Genomic DNA, 26,255 nt, shown 5'->3' on the forward strand with positions numbered 1-26,255 from the left:
GACATACCCTAATTAAGCCACATTCAGCATCCCCTGTCCTTCTTCCACCATAGACAAAGACACTCAGATGTCAAGAAGGTCATATTTTTAAACCTGCAAAAAAAATTGCTAGAGACTAACATTAGTCAGCTGCTGATACATATGAACTCTTATGCTAAGGGTTGTATATATCATGACTACTCATACTTAAAAGGCTCTAGAATGCCAACGGTCAGTGCTCTATGTGGGCATGTATTTATTTATACATGCATCTCTTCTACTTTAAGGCTGGAAGATAACAAGGATGGTCATTGTAGCACTAAGACTCACAGGGAGGAGTTTTGGAATCTGTACCTGAACTTGAATGATAACTGTGATATTTATACGTTAAAAATAAATGCAAAATAAAAAGTTACTTATAGCTTGGGGAAAAAAAAACAACAACCATCTACCATCCGCAAGTTGGAATCTGCCCTGATGACGCAGTGTTAGAATTAAAGAGAAGATAAAAAAAATTCAGATCACAAACTGCGAGGCACTCAGCAATTCTATATTTACAGAGCTCATGCCAATGAACATTCATGTACATTTATAACCAAATAATGGTGTAGCTAATATCCATATTTTCTTAAGTAGCAACTATCTCAAAGTAAATGTACAATAGGTCATAGTTAACCTGTTTTGCAGGGGGAGGAAAAAACTACTAGCAGAATTATCTGTACAAATATTTTCTTAAAAAGGAAAACTTCAAAACTGAACACTTAACAAGGAAAAGTGATCTTCTTAAAGTCCAACAGGCTTTCCACCCCAGAATGTATTTAAACTTCTATCATAAATCTAACACTGAAAGGACACTAATTTGGGCATGGAATTTTATTTTCAAGACAGGAGATAAAAGGCAAGGTCAAAATACACATTTTTAGTCTGCCTGAACAGTTTAGTTTCCCAAAAGCTAATGAAATACTTAAAAATCCAGTGATGCCAATACATCATTTTGATATAAAACATATTCAAATAGACTATATTGCATGTGCATTATGGGGACAGGTGAAATGAAGCCTTTCCATTCTCTCAACCAAAAACGACCTACTTTTCTAACTTCTCTTGGTATGATAAATGGTGTGACAGAAATGGTGAATGCCTTCTTTTTTTCCCTAGAAAAAGGTAATATTTTCCCCTAATACAGAGACGTTCATAGCCCCTACATTATTGAAAAGAGACAAAAAGTTCCTTTGGAGGAAGAGGGGGAGTATACTTTATGCCAATGGCAATTTACATATTTCTTGCTTTGTCTAGTACTAATTATGTAACAAGGGCTCTGTCATAGGGTAGCTGGCCCCTGTAAATAGACTAGGCCCAGCTCCCCTGGATCAGGGCAGATGAGTCCAATCAGCCAGTGAAAGGGGGCTGAGCTACACATCAGCCTATAAAGCACTGCCATTGGGCAGGAAGAAGGTGACTGATTAGGACAGGCTGTGCCTCGAAGGAGACACACACACTGGAGATGAACTAACTCTGGTGGTAGGCCCCCTGTAGCAAGGGACCAGGTGCTCAGAGAGACAGCCCTGAGGCTGCTGTCCCAGACAAGGAACAGAGCGGGTCAGAACTGGGAAGCTGCCAGAGGCCTGAGAGGGGCACAGCTGAAACCTGAAAGTGAGGACTGACTTAAAAGACTGTTTTTTCTGTCTGTTTCCTTGCTTCTATTAAGAAAATAAATCTCCATGAAAGAGACTGGGCATGGCAGCATATATTTGGGAGTTGGAGAGAAGCCTTGCTTCGTGACAGACCCATTTTCCATTACAATCTTTAAGAAAAAACTTCTGATAAAAATTAAAAAAAAAATAAAAAAGGTGAGATTTAATACTAGCTGTAACAGTGTAAAAATCTTGGGAAAGCCTCACAGAAGGAAACCAAGTACTTTGAGTAGAAATGTAAAATTTAATCTTAACCAACTTAGTTTTATTTATAAAATAACAGAAAAGCTTAAGATTCATAAGAACTATTTTAAAATATGGCCTGATTTTCAGATACTGGTCATATGTATTTGCATGCATTTTGCATAAGCACATTCAAAAGTGTGGGAGAAAAATGCAACATTGAGACTTCTCTTAAAAATCAGGCCCATTATTTGTTAAATAATGGATTTTAGTCTGAGAAAAGCAAAATACTGTTGCATGCACCATACTTTAGGTAATATATTCCATCACAAAAACCTGTACTTTAATCATTTTTAGCAAAAATTTAAGTGATTATGTGGAAACACCTGTAACTTCATTTCTTAGATATGACTGTTGTACAGTTTTGTATGTCACTGAAATGCTGAATGAGGATTCCCTACAGCCAATACATAAACTGCTAAGAAATAGTTTTAAACTGCAAACCTTACCAGTGTTACATTCACTACAGACAGGTGAATTGTAATGTACTGAATACGATCATTATGAACAGCATAAATAGAAAATGGTTGAGATATTCTAACTTGCTGTAGGGCTTTCAACTGATATTTTTTTAAGCACAAATGGACAACTCAGGTAGCAAAGCACTATACCTGAATGTTTTTGCCAGACTAAATACTTCATTTCTAAACATTGCAAGGGTAACAACGGCTATTATGGAAAACAATATGAAAATTGATATAGGAAATAAAGCAGTGGATTTTCTATTTCTATTGTCAAGAATGCTTACTACTAATTTTCTCTCTGACTGAGAAAATTAAGTCTGCCCTGTAGGGATGCTAAAATGTTTCATTCTAGTATGCTATGCTTCAGCACAGGACTACTTTCTTCTAATGCACGCAGGTAAACAAGAACCAGGTCAGATTTGATAAGTGTCTTTGTAGGAAATAGTGTCTGTAATATTTTCAGTATAAATTTGCATTGTTAAAATACAGTGCAACATATCAGTACACTCATTGTAGTTTTACCACAGTTGTAGTTTATAAAGCTGTAGGGTAACTGATTTAAATCAAAGTGATTTAAGTCCCTTATTTTAATCAGCAAGCGGAATTTAATCTTGTTTTGTATTTGTACTTTTAGTTTTCTTCCCTAAAGAAAGGTTCATTCTTATTGGTTGGTATAACCATTAAAACATGTTTAATCAAATATAGCCAACAATATATACACATTCATTTAAACAATTATATCGCTTAACATACATTTACCCAGATTCTTAATTTGTACATTGTTAGAAAATGATGAACAAAGCATTTATTTACTAGATGTTTTTTGCTCTGGATTTGTGTCAAGCTGTATTTGGAAACTGGAATTAAATTACAAATATAAAAACAGCATTTTAAAGTAGTTTCTTAGTTAAATGAAACCATTTAAGTTTATTGGATATAGGATGCAGAATTTTTTTCTTTAAGTGATTTTAGAAGATTACAAGTATCAGGGGGTAGCTGCGTTAGTCTAACCACAAAAACAACAAGGAGTCTGGTTGCACTTTAAAGACTAACAGGTTTATTTGGGCATAAGATTTCATGGGTAAAAAAACCCACTACTTTGGTGGTTTTTTTACCCACAAAAGCTTACGCCCAAATAAACCCGTTAGTCTTTAAGGTGCCACCCCCAGACTCCTTGTTGTTTTTAATAAATTACACTAAATTTAGCAATTAATATGTTGTCAAAATTTCAATTTTTTTAACTGGTTCATTTTTAAAAAGAAAAATGCATTTTAATTAAATAGAAACTGATTTTTATCTACCCAGCAAAGTTGTGTTTTCAGGTAAAAATATGACCCAGAACTACTTACTTTATGTGGGAATAAAAAAGGGTGTGTTTTCTTAAGGCAGAAATTCAGTTACACATTAAATAACTGTTTCAATGCTGACTATTTCAATTCTTAACATACCTAAAACCTGCCTTGGAGATAGCCCCGTTGCAGATATGGCTATCTGAACACAGATAGCCCAATCTTTTGAAATCATTAAAGCTATGCTAGGGTAAATGTCAATCTACTCATTTTTTTTCCAGTGTTAATGAAGAAATTTATCTATGGTAGTAAATTACAGAAGCAGTTTGCATCATTACAAAAATCAAGTGTGAAAGATTTTCCATGATGAAAGATATCTTACAAGGCAACCACTGAAAAATTAGAATAGCCAGGAGAACTTTGATACTGAAACAGATTCACATGTTCATCCTGTGGAAGAGTAGTGCATTAAAAAAGTTAAAAATACTTTGTGTTTCAGTTCAGCTGCACTTGATTCAAGTGCTGCTCAGTGGTTTCTGTCATTATAAATTAAACATGGTCGCTGCCTTAGCAACCAGAAGTACCAGGAAAATGTTCATGTTCACAGAATAAACAGATGCAGTCTCTTTTGCAACAAGTTATCTCACTCCAATATGGGAGGTCATCCATTCCAGACCTTGGCATAATCTGAAAATTAATAAGAGAAGTCGCAATGAAGCTTTTAATCATTTGCTCTCATACAAGTCATCCTACCAAAAAGCACCATCTTTTGCCATCAATTACAGGTGCACGTGGCCTAGGTAATATTTCTTTTAAAGCAGCCAAAAGCTCCAATCATATGAAAGAAAGTTAATCTTCAATTTCCCTTCTAGAGCCAAAACTTGCTACTCTCAATACATATCATCCAAGGAGTGAAAGGAAAGATATAAAAATCTTAATGGGTTTCCCAAATGGCAGTACAGAGTACTTACCATAATGCCTTAGGGCAAGGGTTCTCAAACTTCATTGCATTGCAATCCCCTTCTGATAACAAAAATTACTACAGAATTCCAGAAGGAGGGACTGAAGCCTGAGCCCCCCCGAGTCCTGCTGTCTCGGCTGTGCGTGTGGAGTGTGTGGCAAAGCTAAAGCCCAAGGGCTTTAGCCCCAGCCAAGGGCCTGTAACATGAGCCTCGCCACCCAGGGCTGATGCCCTTGGGCTTTGGCTTTCACCTGGGGCAGCGCGGCTTGGGTTCTGGCCCTAGGCTCCAGCAAGTCTAATGCCAACCCTGGCGACCCCATTAAAACGGAGTTCCTCCTGATCCACGTTGGGGTCCCAACCCACAGTTCGATAACTGTTGCCTTAGGGCTAACACAAATATCACATTTCAAATGCTGCTTACATTAGATCTTCATTCAATGCCAGGGTGAGGCTAACACAAAATCATGTCTGGCTGAAACTCAAAATTGACTGCCAAGAAGCACCAAAAATGTATATTGATGGATTAAAATAACTGACAGTGAGATTTCTCTTTTGGTAGTATACTGTCAGACCCTATATTATCCATTAACACACTGAATTTTTGTAACGCAATAGGGCCAAGAAGAGAGTGATCCCACCTTTTCATTAAAGAAAGCCTTTTTAAGTAGTATTCAAATGATTCAAATTAAGCGAACAAATAAAATTTTATTTTGTGTACATTAAAGAAAAAAGGCACTGGCTTAATTAAGGCTTCCCTACAAAAAATTATGAAATGAGAATGTGGAATTACATAGAATATCCATATTAAGAACAAGTTACAGTAAATACATCACCAATTTAAATATGAAAGGAAATAATTTGACCTGAAAAATGTAGAACTGTTTACACAAAGCCAGATCCTCATGAGTTACCCATCAAAATTACCTTTTGCAAAAATAATAGTAGCTAGTTGGACAAGTCAATGGCTTAATTTTTGGAAATAAATATTCAAAATTAATAGACCAAAATGGGTCAGAACCTCCCATTATAAGAGGTCAAGGAAAGTGATTGAGGTACAGGCAGACACTTACTACACAGGACAGTCCCAGCTGTATCTGAAAAGTAAACTTCACATTTCATCATTGTGGGGAAGATTTTTTTTTTTTTTTAGCTTCCAAATGATCTGTTATATCCACTACTTTTGAAGCCCTGAGGCAGCGTTATCACAGCATACTCTTCTACTATTTTACTGCTGAAACAAAATGAATTCTACAAATGATGAAGCTGTTTGAAAAATCAAGGCATATGTTTAGGGCACCTAAGAAAACTGGGTAACTGAATCTGAATGAAAACCCAATGGCTAGCTCCTGTCAGACACCAAGAATGTCTGATCTGTGAAGGCCAGGGGTCTGAGGAAAGCTCAGTTTTAAATTTTAGTAACTTTGCTGGCATAACTGAGATAGAAGTTAATAAGTAAATTACATCAACTGCATATAGGTAATGGGTTTCACACCAGTAACAAAGTAGGTCTTCATGTCATAGTGAATGTTGACAAACATGTCTTTTTGAGTATACATCTGAAAAGTCAAAATAAGGTCTGATAGGACTGCATATTAGAAAGACATTCCAGGATGAAGGGATGGAAGTCTACTGGTAGGAATATCCAGAAGCACTAAAATATTTGTTGGCTCCTACTTAAGAGAAAATGGGGTTCATAAGTGATCATCACAGTGAGACTGAAAGCCACACCCTATTTATATTCTTTACCCTCTGGTCAAGTCAGAGTTGCTGCCCTAGTGTACGGAGAGTTGAAGCAGTCACCCTGGTTTTACAGACACTAAGCAAAGAGCAAGTAGGCTAGCCAGTTGACATAGTTGAGAGTGAATGGGCTAGAGCATCAGTCTTACAAACGACTCAAACATCCTATCAGTTAAAGCTGCTGGACTTAGCTGTAAGAAAGATCCAGAAGTCAGTCAAGGGGAAGTTACACTTAAGGTGTCATATCTGCAAAGGTGAGAAATAGGAAAAATCCTATTTCAGAAGAGCTAAACCAGTGCCAATGGGCTTTTAAATCACGCATCGTTTTCCATTTATTTTACATTATTGAATTTAGAGGCACATTACTGGACACCTACCCTTCTCCAGTCAAAGCACAGCAGGACTGTATGTGCCATGGGTGATCCTTTATGGAACTAAGGGTGAGGTATTTAGATATTTCAGCAGCTGTCATACAACCTTTCATGTCTTGCTTATTTGCAAAGATGAGAACTGCAGCCTTCCGTAAATCCTGGAAGCAAGACAGAATATTTATAGTACTTATGATGCCAATGTTATGATAAAAATCTAATGGTTATATAATGTTAAATATATGTTCCACAGTTACAGTAAAGTTATTCTATATTAAAATTATGCAGTAACATTTAATTTTGAGAGGCTTATTGTAACAATGAATTATAGTGGAAGACAAACAATGATTCGTTTAGAAAGCTGTTCTAACATTCTTCAGGCATCAAATTAGGGTTTGCTTCACCTCTTGGTCCTTTGGTCTTGCCACACTTCACTGATGACTAAGCTAAAAGACACAAATGATATATTTCCTAAAGCAGCTCAGTATGTTCAACCAATTAGATTACTATTGGAGGAACATTCTGGAAATCTTTTAGTGAGATAATGACAGAGTCGAAGAGTTAACATGCCATAATTCTGTTGAAATTACTTCCAACTCTAGGCGCTTTTTAAAATAAATTTAAATGGTTTAGAAATTTTATTAAGACAGGAAAGGAAGAAACTATACTTCATAATTTAACAAATCCACCTCATACCTTAAGAGCTTTGTCACTTTTGCCTAAAGGGCAGTTCTTACTAGTAATGTTTGAATAGTTTAAGTAAGATGTGAGACATTTAGAATGTTGTCCAAACTTTCCATGTAACTAAGGCAACAAAAATAGGAACAGCAGATTTTTTTGGAGCAGGGCAGGAGAGAGAAAGTCATTTCATAATCAAGAAACCATTAGGTCAAATTTTAAGAATTCAATACCGATTAATCTGCTAGGATTAGTGGAGATCCATATCTATATCTGGATGCTTTAAAGAAACAAAAGCAAAGTTAAGGTCCAGTGCTGCAAATCCATACTCTCACAAGCAGTCCTAACTTATAGACTAGTCTGACAGAAGTCAGTCATCAGGACAACTCACATGAGTTAAAACTTCTCAGAGTCATGGAAATGTAGAGCTGAAAGGCACCCTGAGAGGTCATGTAGTCCTTCCCCCTCAACACTGAGGCAGTATTTGAATAGGTGTGTGCAATATTGGGATCCATTTTGAAATCATGGGGGAGATTTTGAACAAAAGGCTTCTTCCCATCTATTTTAGAATTTATTTTTCACCCCCAACCCCAGAGCAAAAACTATTTTTATTGAATTGAGCCATTTAGAGACAATTTCCTTTCATTTTTAGAAATAGATTATGAATCACTCAGATAACACTGAGTACTGCTAATAGCCAAGACTTCATTTTAGATAGGAAAGGAAGCAAGCATAATCCAAAGATAAACCATTTATAACACTATTTATGATTCTTTACATTAGTTTTCACTATTGTTTGCATCCTATTAATCTCAAAACTTGTGTTAAAAGCTTTCAAGCGTCTTCAAAATTTCATTTTTAGCTGTAGTTGTAAGACAGAGGAAGGAAAAACAGTACAAGTGAGACAGCATGAAGTTAAACATATAAAACTTTTTATAATCTGTATAACTTTTATAAAAGAAACTGCTACCTTGTTACAATAGAATGAACCCTCCTAAGAGTGTTAGAACATGGAGCATGTATTTTTCATGATATCCTGACTGTTCTTGTCTAGACACCGACAATCTAAAATTTTTAAAAAGCACAGTTAATGTACATCAATACCTATGCTAATGAAACAACTTTGTTTTGTAAAAGGTTAAGTGTTCATGTTTATAATTATTTGGGTGCTAACAAAAAAGGAAGCCTACAATCCAAATGTATTGGAATGCTGAGTTTTTAAATATACCTCATGTGCCAACATTTTGTAAAGTTCTTCTTTTGTGATAGAAAGTCGTTCTCTGTCAATACTGTCAACAACAAGAATGATGAACTGGGGAAATAAAAGAAAAAGGTTTTTTTCAGACTACATGTAAACAAGGTTCCACCTATATATTTTCTGTAGTTTGACCTTTGCAAGAGAGACTCCTTGGTTAGTAAATGTTCTTTATGAATAACAGATTTGGACTTTTCTAACCAACACATCTGACTTCTGAAAGCATACCCCACACTCTGTCCCAATCAGATTTTGGAAGGCATTTCAGATTCTTAAATCTTGGGTTGAGTGTTGTAGCTATCTCTGGAAATCTCACATTGGTACCTTCTTTTCATTTGTAAAATCTGCAGTGAAAGTGTTCTTAAAAAGAACAACATGCTGGGTCATCATCCAAGACAATTATAACATGAAATATATGGCAGAAGGTGGGTAAAACACAGAGCAGGGGACATACAATTCTCCCCAAAGGAGCTCAGTTACAAATTAAATTAATGTATTACTTTTTTTAACAAGTTTTATTAGCATGGAAGCATATCCTCTTGGAATGGGGGCCAAAGCATGAAGGGGCATACGAATGTTTAGCAGATCTGGCATGTAAATACATTACAATGCCAACTACAGAAGTGCCACGCGAATGTCTGTTCTCACTTTCAGGTGACATTGTAAATAAGAAGCAGGCAGCATTATCTCCTGTAAATATAAATAAACTTATTTCTCTTATCAACTGGCTGAATAAGAAGTAGGACTGAGTGGATTTGTAGGCTCTGAAGTTTTATGCCATATTGTTTTTGAGTGCAGTTATGTAACCAACAACAAAAATCTACATTTGTAAGTTGCGCTTTCATGATAAAGAGATTGCACCATGGTACTTTAGTCGTGGGGGAATTCTGTGTCATTGCACATGCACAGAATTCATGTCCCATGCAGATTTCTTTGCTTTCCCACAGAAAAATGACTTCTGATGAGGAAGCAAAGGGAAGCCGCAAGAGTGGTCACATGCCACTCCCTGGCAGCCAGGCAGGTCGGCTTGAGCACCCGAAGTAGCTGGCAGAAATGTAAATCACAGCTGGGGGAAGGAGAGGAGGATGGACAGTCGTGCATGTGAGACAGTGTGACACTCAGTCCCTCTTGCTCGCTATTGCGGCACACCTGGCATGGAGGGGCAGGGCTTCAGGTGTTTCTGAGGAGGTAGGATTAGAATTTAGGGTCAGAAGGGACCAATATGATCATCTAGTCTGACCTCCTGCACAAAGCAGGCTACAGAATCCTACCCATCCATTTCTATAACAAACCCCTAACCTATGTCTGAGTTATTGAAGTCTTCAAATTGTGGTTTGAAGATCTCAAGCTGCAGAGAATCCACCAGCAAGTGACCCATGCCCCACGCTGCAGAGGAAGGCGAAAAACCTCCAGGGCCTCTGCCAATCTGCCCCGGAGGAAAATTCCTTCCTGACCCCAAATATGGCGATCAGCTAAACCCTGAGCATGTGGGCAAGACCCACCAGCCAACACTCAGGAAAGAATTCTCTGTAGTAACTCAGATCCCATCCCATCTAACATCCCATCACAGACCACTGGGCATACGTATCTGCTGATAATCAAAGATCAATTGCCAAAATTAAGCTATCCCATCATACCATCCCTTCCATAAACTTATGAAGCTTAGTCTTAAAGCTAGTTATGTCTTTTGCTCCCACTACTCCCCTTGGAAGGCTGTTCCAGAACTTCACTCCTCTAATGGTTAGAAACCTTCGTCTAATTTCAAGTCTAAACTTCCTAGTGTCCAGTTTATACCCATTTGTTCTGTGTCTACATTGGTACTAAGCTTAAATAATTCCTCTCCCTCCCTAATATTAATCCCTCTGGTATATTTATAAAGAGCAAGCATATTCCCCCTTAACCTTCTTTTGGTTAGGCTAAACAAGCCAAGCTCTTTGAGTCTCCTTTCATAAGACAGGTTTTCCATTCCTTGGATCATCCTAGTAGCCCGTCTCTGAACCTGTTCCAGTTTGAATTCATCCTTCTTAAACATGGGAGACCAGAACTGCACACAGTATTCCAGATGAGGTCTCACCAGTGCCTTACATAACAGTACTAACACCTCCTTATCTTTGCTGGAAATACCTCGCCTGATGCATCCTAAAACCGCATTAGCTTTTTTAACGGCCATATCACATTGGCAGCTCATAGTCATCCTGTGATCAACCAATACTCCAAGATCCTTTTCCTCCTCTGTTGCTTCCAACTGATGTGTCCCCAATTTATAACTAAAATTCTTATCATTAATCCCTAAATGCATGACCTTGCACTTTTCACTATTAAATTTCATCCTATTACTATTACTCCAGTTTACAAGGTCATCAGGTCTTCCTGTATGATATCCCAGTCCTTCTCTGTGCTAGCAATACCTCCCAGCTTTGTGTCATCCGCAAGCTTTATTAGCACATTCCCGCTTTTTGTGCCAAGGTCAGTAATAAAAAAGTTAAATAAGGTTGGTCCCAAAACTGATCCTTGAGGAACTCCACTAGTAACCTCCTTCCAGCCCAACAGTTCACCCTGCAGTACGACCTGTTGTAGTCTCCCCTTTAACCAGTTCCTTATCCACCTTTCAATTTTCATATTGATCCCCATCTTTCCCAAATTAACTAATAATTCCCCATGTGGAACCGTGACAAATGCCTTACTGAAATCGAGCTAAACCTTGGTCTGTGTCTTAAAACCTCTCTTAAACTCCAGGGCTCTTTGCCGCTAAAAATAAGTTTGTGCCGCTGCTAAGCTCTGCTCCTGTGGGCTTTGCCTTGGGGCTCTCTGCTTTCAGCTGTATCCACTGCTGTATCCACCATCTCTTGGCTTCCTTGGGAGCTGGGTCCTGCACACATACCACTCTGCCCTCTGTAACCTCCCCATAGCATAAGGTGCACCATAGGTCTTGTTTTTTTTAGTTTAATAAGTCATAGTTTGTTAAGATTGTAGAGCTTGTAAGTTTCAACTGCCTTGTTATAGTTTACTGTTTTGTTGCTCCGTATAGTTGCTTGTTATAGCTTTGCTTAGAATTGTGATATTTGTTGTTTTGCCTAGTCGTTGGTTAAGATAGATAAGGTTTTTTGCTGCTTAAATTCGCCTTCCTGCTGTCCCGATCTCTCCCTGAACTTTCCCGTGTTTGTTTTTCCCCCGCTCCAATCTCCCCCTCTGTGTGCTCCTCCGTGTCTCCCTGTTATAACCCTTTCCTGCTTTTCCCCCGCATCTGCACTCTCTCCGAACTTCCCAACTCCTTGCTGGTCCCCCCCCCCATGTCTGCATCACTCTTCGAACTTCCCAAACCCCTTGCTACTTCTCCCCCTGTGAAACTTCCCAAACCCTTTGCTGTTTTTCTTACCTTTGTTTTTGGTGTCCGCTTGTTGCTTAAACCTCTCTCTAGACCTTCTTTATACTTCTCCGCTGCCCCTCCCCTACCAAAGATCTCACTGCTTTCAGCTGCTTGTCTGCATACCACTAATCACTCACCCCCCCTCCTGTTTCTTGACCCAGCCTTATATTGATATTGTATTGTTGTACTGTAACTCACCTTTTACTTGTAATTATAACACCCCATTGGTTGCCTCCACTTTTCTGATATACTTTGTATTTACATTGATGCCACTGTGTTACATTGTGTATCTAGCTATTGACTCATATAGAAGCTACCATTTTATTTTGCATTTCTTTTGGGTACGCTTTGAATTTCCACACTGTATCTAGAGTTGCTTATTGACTGTACTGTATCCCATTGTGCTGAACCCCACTTGCTGTAGCCCACTATTAGAACTCCCTACACTGTTCAATAAGACCCCCCCCATCGTTGTCTATTGTAAACACCCTATACACCCCATCCCATCGTATTTCATTATTAAATTCCCACCACTTCCTTTTTTTTTTCCTTTAATAAAGAAATGAATTGGAACCCCAGCTGTGTGGTAATTGCTCCCCAAGATCCCATATACCTGCAGGCAGGGACAATGGTGAGTGCATAGTTGAAAGCCAGACACAGAGCAATGATCACTTAGTCAGTATGCCTTATGTATCAGAAAATGTCTAAGCTTGGATTCCCCCATATGCACTGTAAAGTGAGGCATTTTAGAAATATATTTTTACGTGTTACTATCTGGGCTTAAACAAAAAAAATCTAACTGCCAATAGTACAGAGAAGATCTCAGTGCTTGTAGGAGGCCTTAGCTTTGCATTCACATAGCACTTAAGGGCCCTTATTCTAACTAGAATCTCTAGACCAGTGATGTCAAACTTGCGGCCCATAGACCAGATCTCTCCTACTCAATATATTTAATATGACCCACACGGTACCTTCAGCATCTTCGGAATTGAAGGTATTACCTAGAAAAATATAAGATGCTAGGTTTCACAGTTACAAAGGTAAACTTCAACTTGTGTTTCAAGTGTAAACTGACATAGTACTGATGGCTGTGTCTGCAGAAAAGTTGAAACAGGGGCATGAGCTTCCTGGCTTGGCATTAATCTCGTGTTAAAGAGGAAAACCCAACAATGCGGATATATAAAGTGTCATCAACTATTTCACATTTTTGTGGTGGAATAAAGATGGAATTGGGAATGAAGCCCACTGACAGGGGAGTTCAGTGGCTGCAGTGAAGAAAATAGACAGAAAATAGGGGGAAGAGGAAGGAAAAGAAAGAGAGAGTAGAAATAACATGGTCTTAAAGGGGAATATTTTTCCAGTGAATGATATGAATAGAAGAAAGAATAAAAAAAATTAACCACCACATAAAGCTCTACATTGAATTTCTGGGCAAATCTCCCATTGACCTAAGAAGAAGCTCCACTATGGATTGAAGGGAATATGAAGTTTTTATCCCAGCCCACATACCCTAATTAAAGATGAATTTCAGCCCCCTACATAGAATGAGTGATATCCACTTGACCTACTGTAATACAATTTAAAGTTCATCAATAGACTAATTTTCAGAAGTGCTGTGTACCCACAATTCCAAGGCAGTTGATTTCTAGCTCTTATAACTGTAAAAGTAACCTTCCAAATATAAACTAATGTTGTCTTCCTGAAACAGCTCTAATATCTCTGCTACTGCTCATAGCTTTACCAAGCATAAGATATAATTTATAGAGCATTTTGCATGTTCAAAACACTGTACAAACAACTAATTCTGAACACTTCAGAAATATTGGCAATATTACCTTCATTTTACAGACAAGGAAACAGGAAAAGGTATAGGCTACAATCGCAAGTAAGTGGCATAGCAAGGAACATTAGAACTCACTACCACAACTCTCAAACCTATGTGCACCTTCCTCAGACCACTTCTCTTACCAAATTAACAAGAGTCTGGTCATTCAGAAAGCAGTGAAACTACCAAAATAAATTTTAAAAAGCAATCAACTTAATGCAGCGGGGACTGCTTTTGAAGTCTAGGAGGGACAGTAGAGAGTGTCACTGGGGTTATTCATGAGGGAGAGACCAGGAAGGTTCATGTAGTGAAGAGACTTCTTTCTTCCCTCAATTGCTTTCAGCAATTACAAAGTGCCTGAGTAGAGATAAAAGACCAAATTACTCTTCCCTTCCAGCAGCAGAGAGCTGAATTTCAGATAGCTATCAATCACAGGTGGATATGAAAGATCCCCAGGGACAGCACTTTGGAAGGAATCTAAGCACACTCCCCAATCCCAGAAAGCAAGGAAAGGAGGTAGAGTGGATGAAGTTACAAGGTCTCGGACAATGCTGTCATGAGTATCTTTCTCTGGCTAGTAGGTTTTAATCCTCCACATCACGGATTGGCAACCTTTGGCACGCAGCTCACCAGGGTAATGGCACCGTCCCAGGCCAATGGGGGCTGTGGGAAGTGGCGCGGGCCGAGGGATGTGCTGGCCGCCACTTCCCGCCACTCCCACTGGCCTGGAGCGGCAAACTGCAGCCACTGGAAGCTGCGATCGGCCGAACCTATGGATGTAGCAGGTAAACAAACTGGCCCGGCTCGCTAGGGGATTTACCTGGTGGTCCAAGTGCCAAAGGTTGCCAATCCCTGCTCCAGATGGTCTGAATTTTTACATCACTAGACTTGATCAGATCATGAAATTTTCAACAGCAAAGAGGAAGTTTCTCTTCAACTTTTATCTCAAGAACAGAGCATAAACAGTACTGCCAATCCCAAAGGTTCAAACATTAGGAGCTAAGACTCAAAAAGGCTTGAGATTGGCTTAAAATCATGAAATATAAAAAGATATTGGCGTTTTTCTTTGCTTTCTGGTTTCTCAGCCAGTAGAGTACACTCTTTTCACATTTGCAAACTTCATTCCACAACTATGAGGGCTAAAAACTTTCTTTTGTAGATGGATACAGTAACCATAAGCACTGGAGTTATAGTTTCTTATGACAGAAAACTCAGGGTGCTTCTACACAACAAAAAAAAAATGGCAGCAGTCTCAGAACCCAAGTCAACTGACTTGGACTCACGCTACAGGACTAAAAATAGAGTATAGACTTTTCTGCTCTGGTTGGAGCCTGGGCTCTCAGATCCTCCCACCTTGCTCAGTCTCAGACCCTGGGCTCCAGAGCATCCACAATGTTATTTAGCTCCACAGCACAAGCCCAAGTCAGCTGATCTGGGCTCTGAAACAGGGATGACAATATTTACTAGAACTTTTACCAAGCAAAATCATGGTTTTTACCCTGAGAAACTAGCTAGAAAAGTCTTAAACTGGGACTATTTTAAAAGCTATTTCATTACGATTACTTTTAGTTTTAGCTACACATTAAAACTATGGTTATATACGGTTATAGATTCATAGATTAATTTAGGGCTGTACAAATAAAAGTAAAACTGCAGTGGACATAATTCTAAAATATGTAATTATAATACTGAAGATCAGAATGTCTGTTTGATAAACTAGTTATCTGTAGACATGGACCACAATTTAAGAAAAAAACCCCTCTATACATAATTCTTCAAAATGTGAATGAAAAATGCAACTACCACAATGGCACCTTCTCATTGTGTCCTATTATATCGGACCTTCGCACTGTGATTACCAGCCATCATAATACAGTAAACTGTCATATTTGGTATAAACTACATACATTTGGGAAAAGGTTCCATTTGAACACAAAAGAAACAATGCATCATAGGGGCTCCCCTGTGTGAAGCTGTTGGTAGAACGCAAGCTGGCTAAGTGACTTCATGCTACCATCTGGGATAGTCTTGAAAAGATTCAAGCTCTTTTCCCAAATTCCAACCCCTGTAAGTCTTGGAGTGTTGTGCAATTATTGCAATTTCTTGAAAGGGAGGAGAGCAACCTATGCTACTTTGTTAGCAGCACCAGTTGACTGCTGAAGGAAGATAGGCAGCACTCAAAGCTCTGGGGCCATCTTTCTGGGTGAAGCAGGATTCCAGTGCTAGCCTGAGGGAAGTGATGTGGAAGAGCTCCTGCTGCAGGGGCTAGCACAGAAATGAATTTAGGTAGCAGGAAGGCAGCCTATGGGAAAGTGGAATGGCTATTCAACAATAAGGTAATGTATCTTTTTGTTCTTTTCTAAACTATTCTATTTTTATTAAGGTATTAAAAATCAACGTCTGAAGATCTTTGCGACAGATGACTGAAGTTTGCACATGCAAACTGAAGTTATGGAGATTTAATACATGCTGCACACGCTTTTTTAGGTGTCAGCAATTAAAAAAAACCAACAACAGGTTGATCTTTGTGGTGTTATAAACCAAAGTGGAAACAACAGATTGGCCAGTTGAAGTAACCTCTCACCTTTATGTCAATGTCGGCTTTATCACCATATCATTCCTCCCACCTCAGCTCCCTGAATAAATGCAGCAGCTGCTGACCATTTTTATATAATGCTGCCTAGCAAAACTTTTGTTCTCTTTCCACTACTGTCACTGCTTCAAAACAAAACAAACACCACATTACTATGCATGAGAACAGAAGCTAAACCATTCACTAGTGGTCTCCATCCCCAACTAAGTTTTTAATTCACTGTGGAGAAATGTGATGTGTGTATTGCACTTATGTGTCTCAAACAAGTTAGAAAACAGTTTCACTTAAAAAAACTGTGTTGAGCTAAACAAAACTCTTGCAAAACCATTGAAATGTAAAATACTAGCTGTACACAGACTGGCAAGCCCAACTGCACTGTTTAATCCCAGAGGACAAATAATATCATTTGTCTAGAATAGGATGGAAGAGTATTCTAAGTACTACCAGGAAACTGTCTGTGTGCCAAAGGACCCTATTTTTTGCTTCAGAACCATCAAGTCCAGCATCCCCTCATGTACAGGTTTATTACAAGGCATTCTAAACAAATACATAACATATCTTTGTTTCTACTATAGTAATCAATTACAAAAGTGCCTCAGCAGCAGGTGACAAATTTCAAAAAACAGAAAACTAAAATATCTCCTGATTCTGAAGTATCTACACTAATACACATATTTAGACATGCAGTGTATAGCATATAGAGCAGTATAAACAAGTCACTGTCCGTATGAAATTTTAGTTTGCACTGACTTTGCTAGTGCTTTTTATGCAGCCTGTTATAAAACCAGGCAAATACCTAGATGAGTTGATGTACCCCTGGAAGACTTCTGTGTACCCGCAGGAGTATGCAGACCCCTGGTTGAGAACAGGGCCAGTGCAAGGATGTTTTACACCCTAGGCGAAACTTCCACCTTTGGCCTCCCCCACGGCAACTCCCCCTCTCCGCCCTGAGGTGCCCCCCCCAGCTCACCTCTACCCCGCCTCCTCCCTGAGCACCCCATGGCCGCTTCACTTCTTCCGCCCCTCAGGCTTGCAGCGACAATCAGCTTAGGTGCCGCATGTCTGGGAGGCGGGAGAAGTGAAGCAGTTCACCCCTGGCCAGCCTCCACCACGAGCACGCTGTGGCCGCTTCACTTCTCCCACCTCCCAGGTTTGCGGCACCTAAGCTGATTGGCGCTGCAAGCCTGGGAGGCGGGAGAAGTGAAGCGGCCACAGCGTGCTCGGGGGGGGCAGGTATGAGCTGGAGCGGGGAGTTCCCCTGCGTGCCGCCCTCCCCTTACTTGCTGCAGGCGGCCCTCCCTGCACTCCGCTGCCCCAGCTCCCTCTGCCTAAATGCCAGAAGTGACTGGGGCAGCCGAAGATCCGGCCGCTGCGGTCGCTGCCGAAGAAAGTGGCGACCCTCAAATGCCAGCACCCTAGGCGACAGCCTAAATGGTTGCACCGGCCCTGGTTGAGAACCACTAAAAGCTTGATTTAATGAAAATACAGATCCATGACCTTATATCAGTGGTTCTCAAAGTGGGGTTCATGAACCCAAAATGTTACAGGGGGTTCTCGGATGAAAAAAATCCCTAATAGCGGACAGAGCTGTCGCTAGGGACCCCAGGCAGCACGGGGCCAGCAGCCTGGAGCCCCTGGACTTCCAAGAGCTAAGCAGATCAAAGCAAGCATATCTATCACACTGAGGAGATTTAAACGTCAAGACTCCTTACAAGAAATGGAAAGGAAGTTGGATATTTTTTGCTGTTTTTAAAATTAAATAGGCAGCTAGTATTGTTTTTTAAATTATTATGAAGAACAAGTTTAAGCTTTGTTGCAACGCACGTTGCTTGCCTGGACTGCTCAAGACCTGAACGCTTGTGTAGGAGGAATTCTTTGAGTTGGCTTCTTAAAGACCTTCATGCTGTTTCACATCTGATACTCCTTGATGAAACATAGGAGCCTTATCTTATATCAGGTTTATTCAAAGTGATACAAGCTACGAAAGTGAGATCTTGGAAGAGTGCTGCCATTTTAATTATGTAATAAAATATGGTAATGATAACCAGTAATTAATAATAAATAGTGTGTAACAAGCATGCCATAAAAACAAATTTTATATTTCCAAGATCACTGCTTTTATAATTTATATTCAGGTAAAGGAGAAAATCCTCGGGAATATTCATTTTTAGGAGGGGGTTCGCGAGCCTTGACAGTTTAGTTAAAGGGGTTCACAGACTGTTAAAGTCTGGGAACCACTGCCTTATATCATCTACTGCATTTGGGCCTAAATTCTGTCCTCGCATATGGGTAAATTCTTTCATATCCCATTAATGTAATCTCCACTCAAGCTATCTGGACTGAAATCTACATTTATTTGCTTTATTTTATAGTTTGGGAGCAACTTCACATACCTCCGTATTTGAATAATAGGTGTTCCATGATGACCGTAATGACTCCTGTCCTCCAATATCCCACATAAGGAAATGGGTATTTTTTACTACTATTTCTTCAACATTGCTTCCTATGGTTGGAGACGTGTGGACCACTTCATTCATTAAGCTAATGGAAACAACATCACACAAACAAAAAATTGTTTTTAGCAATATCTTGATGTATCAGTTGTATCTCATGACAAGTTTGTTATAACGAAAGTAAATCCTTTTTATTTCCGTAAAGCAATTATTTAAAACAGTCCTTTTAAAGAAACATTATTATTTTATTAAAGATTATATAAATACATCTTTTGTGTGAAAGATTTATTCAGTTTGGGTGCATTTTATGAGTTACAATCAATGAGTGAAGAGTCTGCCCTTTTAGCTGCATAATGTAGATAGAGATAAATATGTATACAATTATACATGAATGTCTGGTACAGAAAAGTAAAGCTTAAATCTGGCTAACATTTTGTTAATATTAGTAGCCATCTAAAAATTGTACTTGTTTCAAAACAAACGCTGCCATGATCCAACAGGTCACCATCACTAAAGACAGTATTTTTGAATCTTGCTAGAAAAATCTGAAGATAAAGTTGTCAAAGCACCTGGAAAATTTAAATGTCGTCTGATTTCACAATAGCTTCCGAAAGAAATTCTGTATCTCCAGCTGAAAATACCTCAGTATCAACTTTAAAACAGTGATTTGTTTTGTCAATGTAGAATACAGAAGAAAAGGTTTCGGGGAAACACAATTTCTTTCTATCTAAATGTATATACCATTTCCATCATCGTAGTAATTGTGCACTGCCCAAGTATTTACAGATTTATCCTATACCCTCCTGTGAGGTAAGGAAGAGTTTGTTTTGATTTTAACTACAGTGACGTCGCCAGACCCATAGCCATCTATTGCAGGAGCCATAGCAGCATGATGAAGTATTATTCTGAAGGAACTGTCAGTTCCACCAGAGACATGCCTTTGACTAGGGGGGAGATGACAATTTTTTTTTCTTTTGGAAATAGTGGTCTGTATGTGGGTTTTGCAAACTGACTAAAAAGAAAGGCAGATATGAATTTTAAATTAAGTTTCCTTCTGGAAGCTTTAACCAATTGTGAAAGGATTTCATCAATTACCAAAGATCTCAATTGCAGAAGGATTACTGATTCATTCTTTGTCCTCAAGAGCACTCTGTGCTACTCTGTGCTGAGTAGCTGATTAATATGAAGCTCAACTATAAACAATTCAACACCTATATCTATTTTATTAACGAACACACAAAGCTAAAATATTATTGAATGACAGATACCTTCCTTAGACAAGCTAAGCTGGGTTCCCCAGAGTTTTCAGTCAGGTCCTATACATTAATTGTGACAAAGTATCAAACAAACAGAAGTTTTAAATAGCTCACATACTTACAACTGGTAAAGAATGGTGGTCTTTCCTGCATTGTCAAGTCCCACTATTATTACTTTGTGTTCTGCAAAAAAAGGGGGTGAACTGTTGTGAGCAACCAAAGATACCATTAGCCAACTATTAACCACTTTTCTGATATTAAAAAAGGCAAAGATGCCTTGTCTGTTTTAGGTGAACAGCCTGCACAGAGTATGGAAGATTCCTGACTAAAAAACCCACAAAACAGTATCTCCAGAAAGAGTTATTATACTTACAAGGGACATAAGTTTTATTTTAAAGGAATGATTATTGATAAAAAAAATTGTTTCATGCAAAAGAGTAGCATTAATACAAAATTAAGCTTGAGAAAAAGTAGTCATAAGAACATGGAGACTGCACGTTGACTGTGTAAACTTGGTTCTGCCAATGTACTTATGACAAATGTTTTTAGATATGTTCAGTTTGCATGAAAATGATTAGATTGTGTCAACGTGAAATATCTTGTACATTTTATATTCAGAAGTTAAACCAAATATGAAGACTATGTAATTTAAGACTTAGATCTACAAAGAAAGCCAAAAAGAAATGATGTGTGTGTGTGAGAATATCAGTATTTCAAGTTAAGAACACAATTACAGAATGACCAGTATTTTAGTAATATCTAAAAACAGATCAAAAACTAGAGCTGAATATTTACACCTGGCAAATTGAAGAACTTGGCAACTCTACTAATTTTCTTGCAACTGAATCAAATCTAAAGACTGCATATAATACTATTTAAACCCACCAAATAGGCTGAATGAGATGCCTCACTTTATCGACTGCATATATTGATAAATTATTTAAGGCTATGAAGATACTATATTTAAATGGGTAAGTATAAGGGAGTGAAGAGTTCAGTTTGAACTTTCTACTCTTAGCACTGCAACTCCTGAAACCCAAGCACTTGACTACTTAACAGTTACTCTTGAGGGCATTCTGCGCAAAACAATTAAAAATTCTGCACACAATAATTCAAAATTCTGTAAGTTTTGTCAATAAATATATACAGCATGGCAGTAGGGAGCACAATCCACTGGCAGCACAAAGGTGGGAAATCACCCTGCAGCCTTCCCATCCTGTGGACATGGACTCAGTGGTGACGCTGCACCCGATCCTGACATAGCATAAGGCCTGAGCCTGCCCCAGAGGGGTCTGGGTGTGGGGAGGTTCAGCAGGGGGGTCATGAATTCTGCACATGCACGGTGGTGCAAAATTTCCCCAGGAGTAAACAGTGATATGCCAAATGCTTTATTAATACTTTTGCATGCTACTGTACATAGATAAGACTTTTCATAGCCTTAAAATGGCAACTATTTTCTTCACGCTAAGAAAAAAACCCACAATGACAGGGGTTCTCAAACTGGGGGTGTCAGGACCCTGCAGGGGGCTGCACGGTTATTACATGGGGGTGGGGTCGTGAGTTGTCAGCCTCTACCCATCTTTACCTCTAGCATTTATAATGGTGTTAAATATATTTAAAAGTGTTTGTAATACTGGGGGGGAGGGGGTGTTGCCCTCAGAGACTTGCTGTGTGAAAGGGGTCACCAGTACAAAACTATGGAACCACTGTACAACAAAGGGAGCTACAAAGCAGGTTAAGTTACCACAAGTCTTCTGTTTTGATTTTTCCACTATGCATGTGCAAGGTTGGATTGGAAAATACAGTAAAGGGTATTTTTACTCTGTTCAAAACAAAGCAGAACCATGAGTAGATGAAGAGTTACAATAGAATTAAAACTCAAACTTAACTAGGGGGTACCAACATGTGCTTCAACAAGTCATATTTAAAATTTTAGTCCACGTATTCAGAATTAGCGAACAGGAGCTGCTAACAGGGAGTTTTGCAAGGGAGTTCTCCAGGTGAAGGAGGAGCACAGACAGCATCTGTGGGGTAAGTGACTGTCTGCAGTGTTTGGGTTTGTGTGTGTGTTTGGGGGTTACTTGCTGTGTGCTGAGCTTGTGTTTGTCAGTCTGTTTGGTTTGTTTGTTTGAAGGACCGTGTGCTGTAGCTGGCAGTTGGAGGTGGAGCTACTAGGAAGGTTTGAAAGCTAGAAGCCTCTGGTAATTGGCTGAACCTTAACCAGTGGGCGGGGCATTCACTCAGGCCAGGGCTTTATAAAGCTGCGCACAAGGGACCAGGGAGCTTAGCGAACAGGAGCTGCTAACAGGGAGTTTTGCAAGGGAGTTTGGAAGGGGAGTAGGAAGGGGGGGGTCCCTTGTCGGTCTCATCTGTGACCCATTGGTCCCCTGAACCCATAACCTGAGCCACATCAAAAATCTTTCTGTTTACAGCAGAGAGGAGCGGACAGGGAACTGTAGACGGGAATTAGCGAGAGTTTGACAGAGGGAAGCTTACAATGGTGAGGAGGACCCGCAACACCTGTGCCAGCACTGCTTCTGTCTCCTCCACCTGCGCCTGTAGCCAGACAGAGCACCAAAGCATGGATGCTTTTACCCAGATTCTGGTGTGGGCTTGCAAAGACTGTAATTTGCAATTTCCACTTACTGATATCCAGGCTGGGGGTGGCATCCAATGTGAAAGGTGCCTACTGGTGGAATCTCTCAGGCAGCAGGTGGGAGAGCTACAGGAGGAGGTGGCCAGGCTGAGGAACATCTATGTCCATGAGCAATTCCTGGACAGTATTCATGTGGAGACAGCTGATGGTGCTGTCCCAGTTGACAGGACTACCGACACACCAGTGGAGGAGGAGATGCCTCAGGGTGTATCTGACACACCAGTGGAGGAGGAGGCTCAGGGTGGACACAGCCAGCTGATTACTTCTAGCAGCAGGCAGTGCTCCACCGCTGCTGCGAACCCTCCTGTTGTGGTAAAAGATAACTGTTATGCTCTTCTTGATACAGGAGAGAAGAAATCACCCCCAACAGTGAAGGGGGTGAAGCCTCGTACCCCTAAGGCTGGGAGATCTGCTGCCACCACTGATAAGAAACGTAGGGTAGTGGTGGTTGGAGACTCTCTGCTGAGGGGGACGGAGACACCCATCTGTTGCCCTGACCGTTCATCCCGGGAGGTATGCTGCCTGCCAGGGGCCCGTATCCGAGATGTTACAGAGGCTTTGTCGAGGATTATCCGGCCTTCTGACTACTATCCCATGCTACTCATCCATGTGGGCACAAATGATACTGCGAGGTGTGACGCTGAGCAGATCAAGAGTGACTACAGGGCTCTGGGAGTACGGGTTAAGGAGTTTGGAGCGCAGGTGGTATTCTCTTCAATTCTTCCTGTTGAAGGTAGGGGTCCGGGCAGAAACAGATGCATCGTGGAGGTGAATGCCTGGCTGCGAAGATGGTGTCGCCAGGAGGGCTTTGGATTCCTCGACCACGGGATGCTATTTGAGGAAGGACTGCTAGGAACAGATGGCGTTCACCTTTCGAAGCGGGGAAAGGCCTTATTTGCGCACAGACTGGCTAACCTAGTAAGGAGGGCTTTAAACTAGGTTCGACGGGGACAGGTGAGCAAAGCCCACAGGTAAGTGGGGAACAAGACCTGGGAGATGGGTTGGAAACAGGAGGGAGCACGGGCTATAATGGCAGAGAGAAAGGAGGGTCAGGGCGAAGCTGGGAGGCAAGATCAAACCAGTATCTTAGATGCCTTTATACAAATGCAAGAAGTATGGGTAATAAGCAGGAAGAACTGGAAGTGCTAATAAATAAATACAACTATGACATTATTGGCATTACTGAAACTTGGTGGGATAATACACACGACTGGAATGTTGGTGTGGATGGGTATAGTTTGCTCAGGAAGGATAGACAGGGGAAAAAGGGAGGAGGTGTTGCCTTATATATTAAAAATGTACACACTTGGACTGAGGTGGAGATGGACATAGGAGACGGAAGTGTGGAGAGTCTCTGGGTTAGGATAAAAGGGGTAAAAAACACAGGTGATGTCGTGCTGGGAGTCTACTACAGGCCACCTAATCAGGCGGAAGAGGTGGATGAGGCTTTTTTCAAACAACTAACAAAATCATCCAAAGCCCAAGATTTGGTGGTGATGGGGGACTTCAACTATCCAGATATATGTTGGGAAAATAACACCGCGGGGCACAGACTATCCAATAAGTTCCTGGACTGCATTGCAGACAACTTTTTATTTCAGAAAATTGATAAAGCTACTAGGGGGGAAGCTGTTCTAGACTTGATTTTAACCAACAGGGAGGAACTTGTTGAGAATTTAAAAGTAGAAGGAAGCTTGGGTGAAAGTGATCATGAAATCATAGAATTTGCAATTCTAAGGAAGGGTAGAAAGGAGTACAGCAGAATAGAGACAATGGATTTCAGGAAGGCGGATTTTGGTAAGCTCAGAGAGCTGATAGGCAAGGTCCCATGGGAATTAAAACTGAGGGGAAAAACAACTGAGGAAAGTTGGCAGTTTTTCAAAGGGACGCTATTAAGGGCCCAGAAGCAAGTTATTCCGATGGTTAGGAAAGATAGAAAATGTGGCAAAAGACCACCTTGGCTTACCCTTGAGATTTTGCGTGACCTACAAAATAAAAAGGCGGCATATAAAAAATGGAAACTAGGTCAGATCACGAAGGATGAATATAGGCAAATAACACAGGAATGCAGAGGCAAGATTAGAAAAGCAAAGGCACAAAATGAACTCAAACTAGCTATGGGAATAAAGGGAAACAAGAAGACTTTTTATCAATACATTAGAAGCAAGAGGAAGACTAAGGACAGGGTAGGCCCACTGCTCAATGAGGAGGGGGTAACAGTAACGGGAGACTAGGAAATGGCAGAGATGCTTAATGACTTCTTTGTTTCGGTCTTCACTGAGAAGTCTGAAGGTATGTCTAGTATAGTGAATGCTTACGGGAAGAGGGTAGGTTTAGAAGAGAAAATAAGGAAAGAGCAAGTAAAAAAGCACTTAGAAAAGTTAGATGCCTGCAAGTCACCAGGGCCTGATGAAATGCATCCTAGAATACTCAAGGAGTTAATAGAGGAGGTATCTGAGCCTCTAGCTATTATCTTTGGGAAATCATGGGAGACGGGGGAGATTCCAGAAGACTGGAAGGGGGCAAATATAGTGCCCATCTATAAAAAGGGAAATAAAAACAACCCAGGAAACTACAGACCAGTTAGTTTAACTTCTGTGCCAGGGAAGATAATGGAGCAGGTAATCAAAGAAATCATCTGCAAACACTTGGAAGGTGGTAAGGTGATAGGGAATAGCCAGCATGGATTTGTAAAGAACAAATCGTGTCAAACTAATCTGATAACGTTCTTTGATAGGATAACGAGCCTTGTGGATAAGGGAGAAGCGGTGGATGTGATAGACCTAGACTTTAGTAAGGCATTTGATACAGTTTCGCATGATATTCTTATAGATAAGCTAGGAAAGTACAATTTAGATGGGGCTACTATAAGGTGGGTGCATAACTGGCTGGATAACCGTACTCAGAGAGTAGTTGTTAATGGCTCCCAATCCTGCTGGAAAGGTATAACAAGTGGGGTTCCGCAGGGGTCTGTTTTGGGACCGGTTCTGTTCAATATCTTCATCAACGATTTAGATGTTGGTATAGAAAGTACGCTTATTAAGTTTGCGGATGATACCAAACTGGGAGGGATTGCAAGTGCTCTGGAGGACAGGGTCAAAATTCAAAATGATCTGGACAAATTGGAGAAATGGTCTGAGGTAAACAGGATGAAGTTCAATAAAGATAAATGCAAAGTGCTCCACTTAGGAAGGAACAATCAGTTTCACACATACAGAATGGGAAGAGACTGTCTATGAAGGAGTATGGCAGAAAGAGATCTAGGGGTCATAGTGGACCACAAGCTTAATATGAGTGAACAGTGTGATACTGTTGCAAAAAAAGCAAACATGATTCTGGGATGCATTAACAGGTGTGTTGTAAACAAGACACGAGAAGTCATTCTTCCGCTTTACTCTGCGCTGGTTAGGCCTCAACTGGAGTATTGTGTCCAGTTC

The 26,255-nt window shown here is 40.1% G+C and overlaps 1 protein-coding gene across 1 annotated transcript in view; it reads right to left on the minus strand.

Moving 5' to 3' along the window:
• Positions 1 to 3,502: 3,502 nt before the first annotated feature.
• The window catches only part of ARL5B (ADP ribosylation factor like GTPase 5B), a 32,463-nt gene continuing 9,710 nt past the window's right edge, over positions 3,503 to 26,255 (minus strand). The window contains exons 2-6 of the mRNA XM_030550414.1: positions 20,285 to 20,345; positions 18,847 to 18,994; positions 8,642 to 8,725; positions 6,745 to 6,896; positions 3,503 to 4,356 (exon numbers count right to left, since the gene is read on the minus strand). Coding sequence (XP_030406274.1) covers positions 4,308 to 4,356; positions 6,745 to 6,896; positions 8,642 to 8,725; positions 18,847 to 18,994; positions 20,285 to 20,345 — 494 coding nt within the window. The 3' untranslated portion in view covers positions 3,503 to 4,307. The remainder of the gene's footprint in view (positions 4,357 to 6,744; positions 6,897 to 8,641; positions 8,726 to 18,846; positions 18,995 to 20,284; positions 20,346 to 26,255) is intronic.

The sequence above is a fragment of the Gopherus evgoodei genome, chromosome 2 (assembly GCF_007399415.2).
Source record: "Gopherus evgoodei ecotype Sinaloan lineage chromosome 2, rGopEvg1_v1.p, whole genome shotgun sequence".
Classification (NCBI taxonomy): Eukaryota; Metazoa; Chordata; order Testudines; family Testudinidae; genus Gopherus; species Gopherus evgoodei.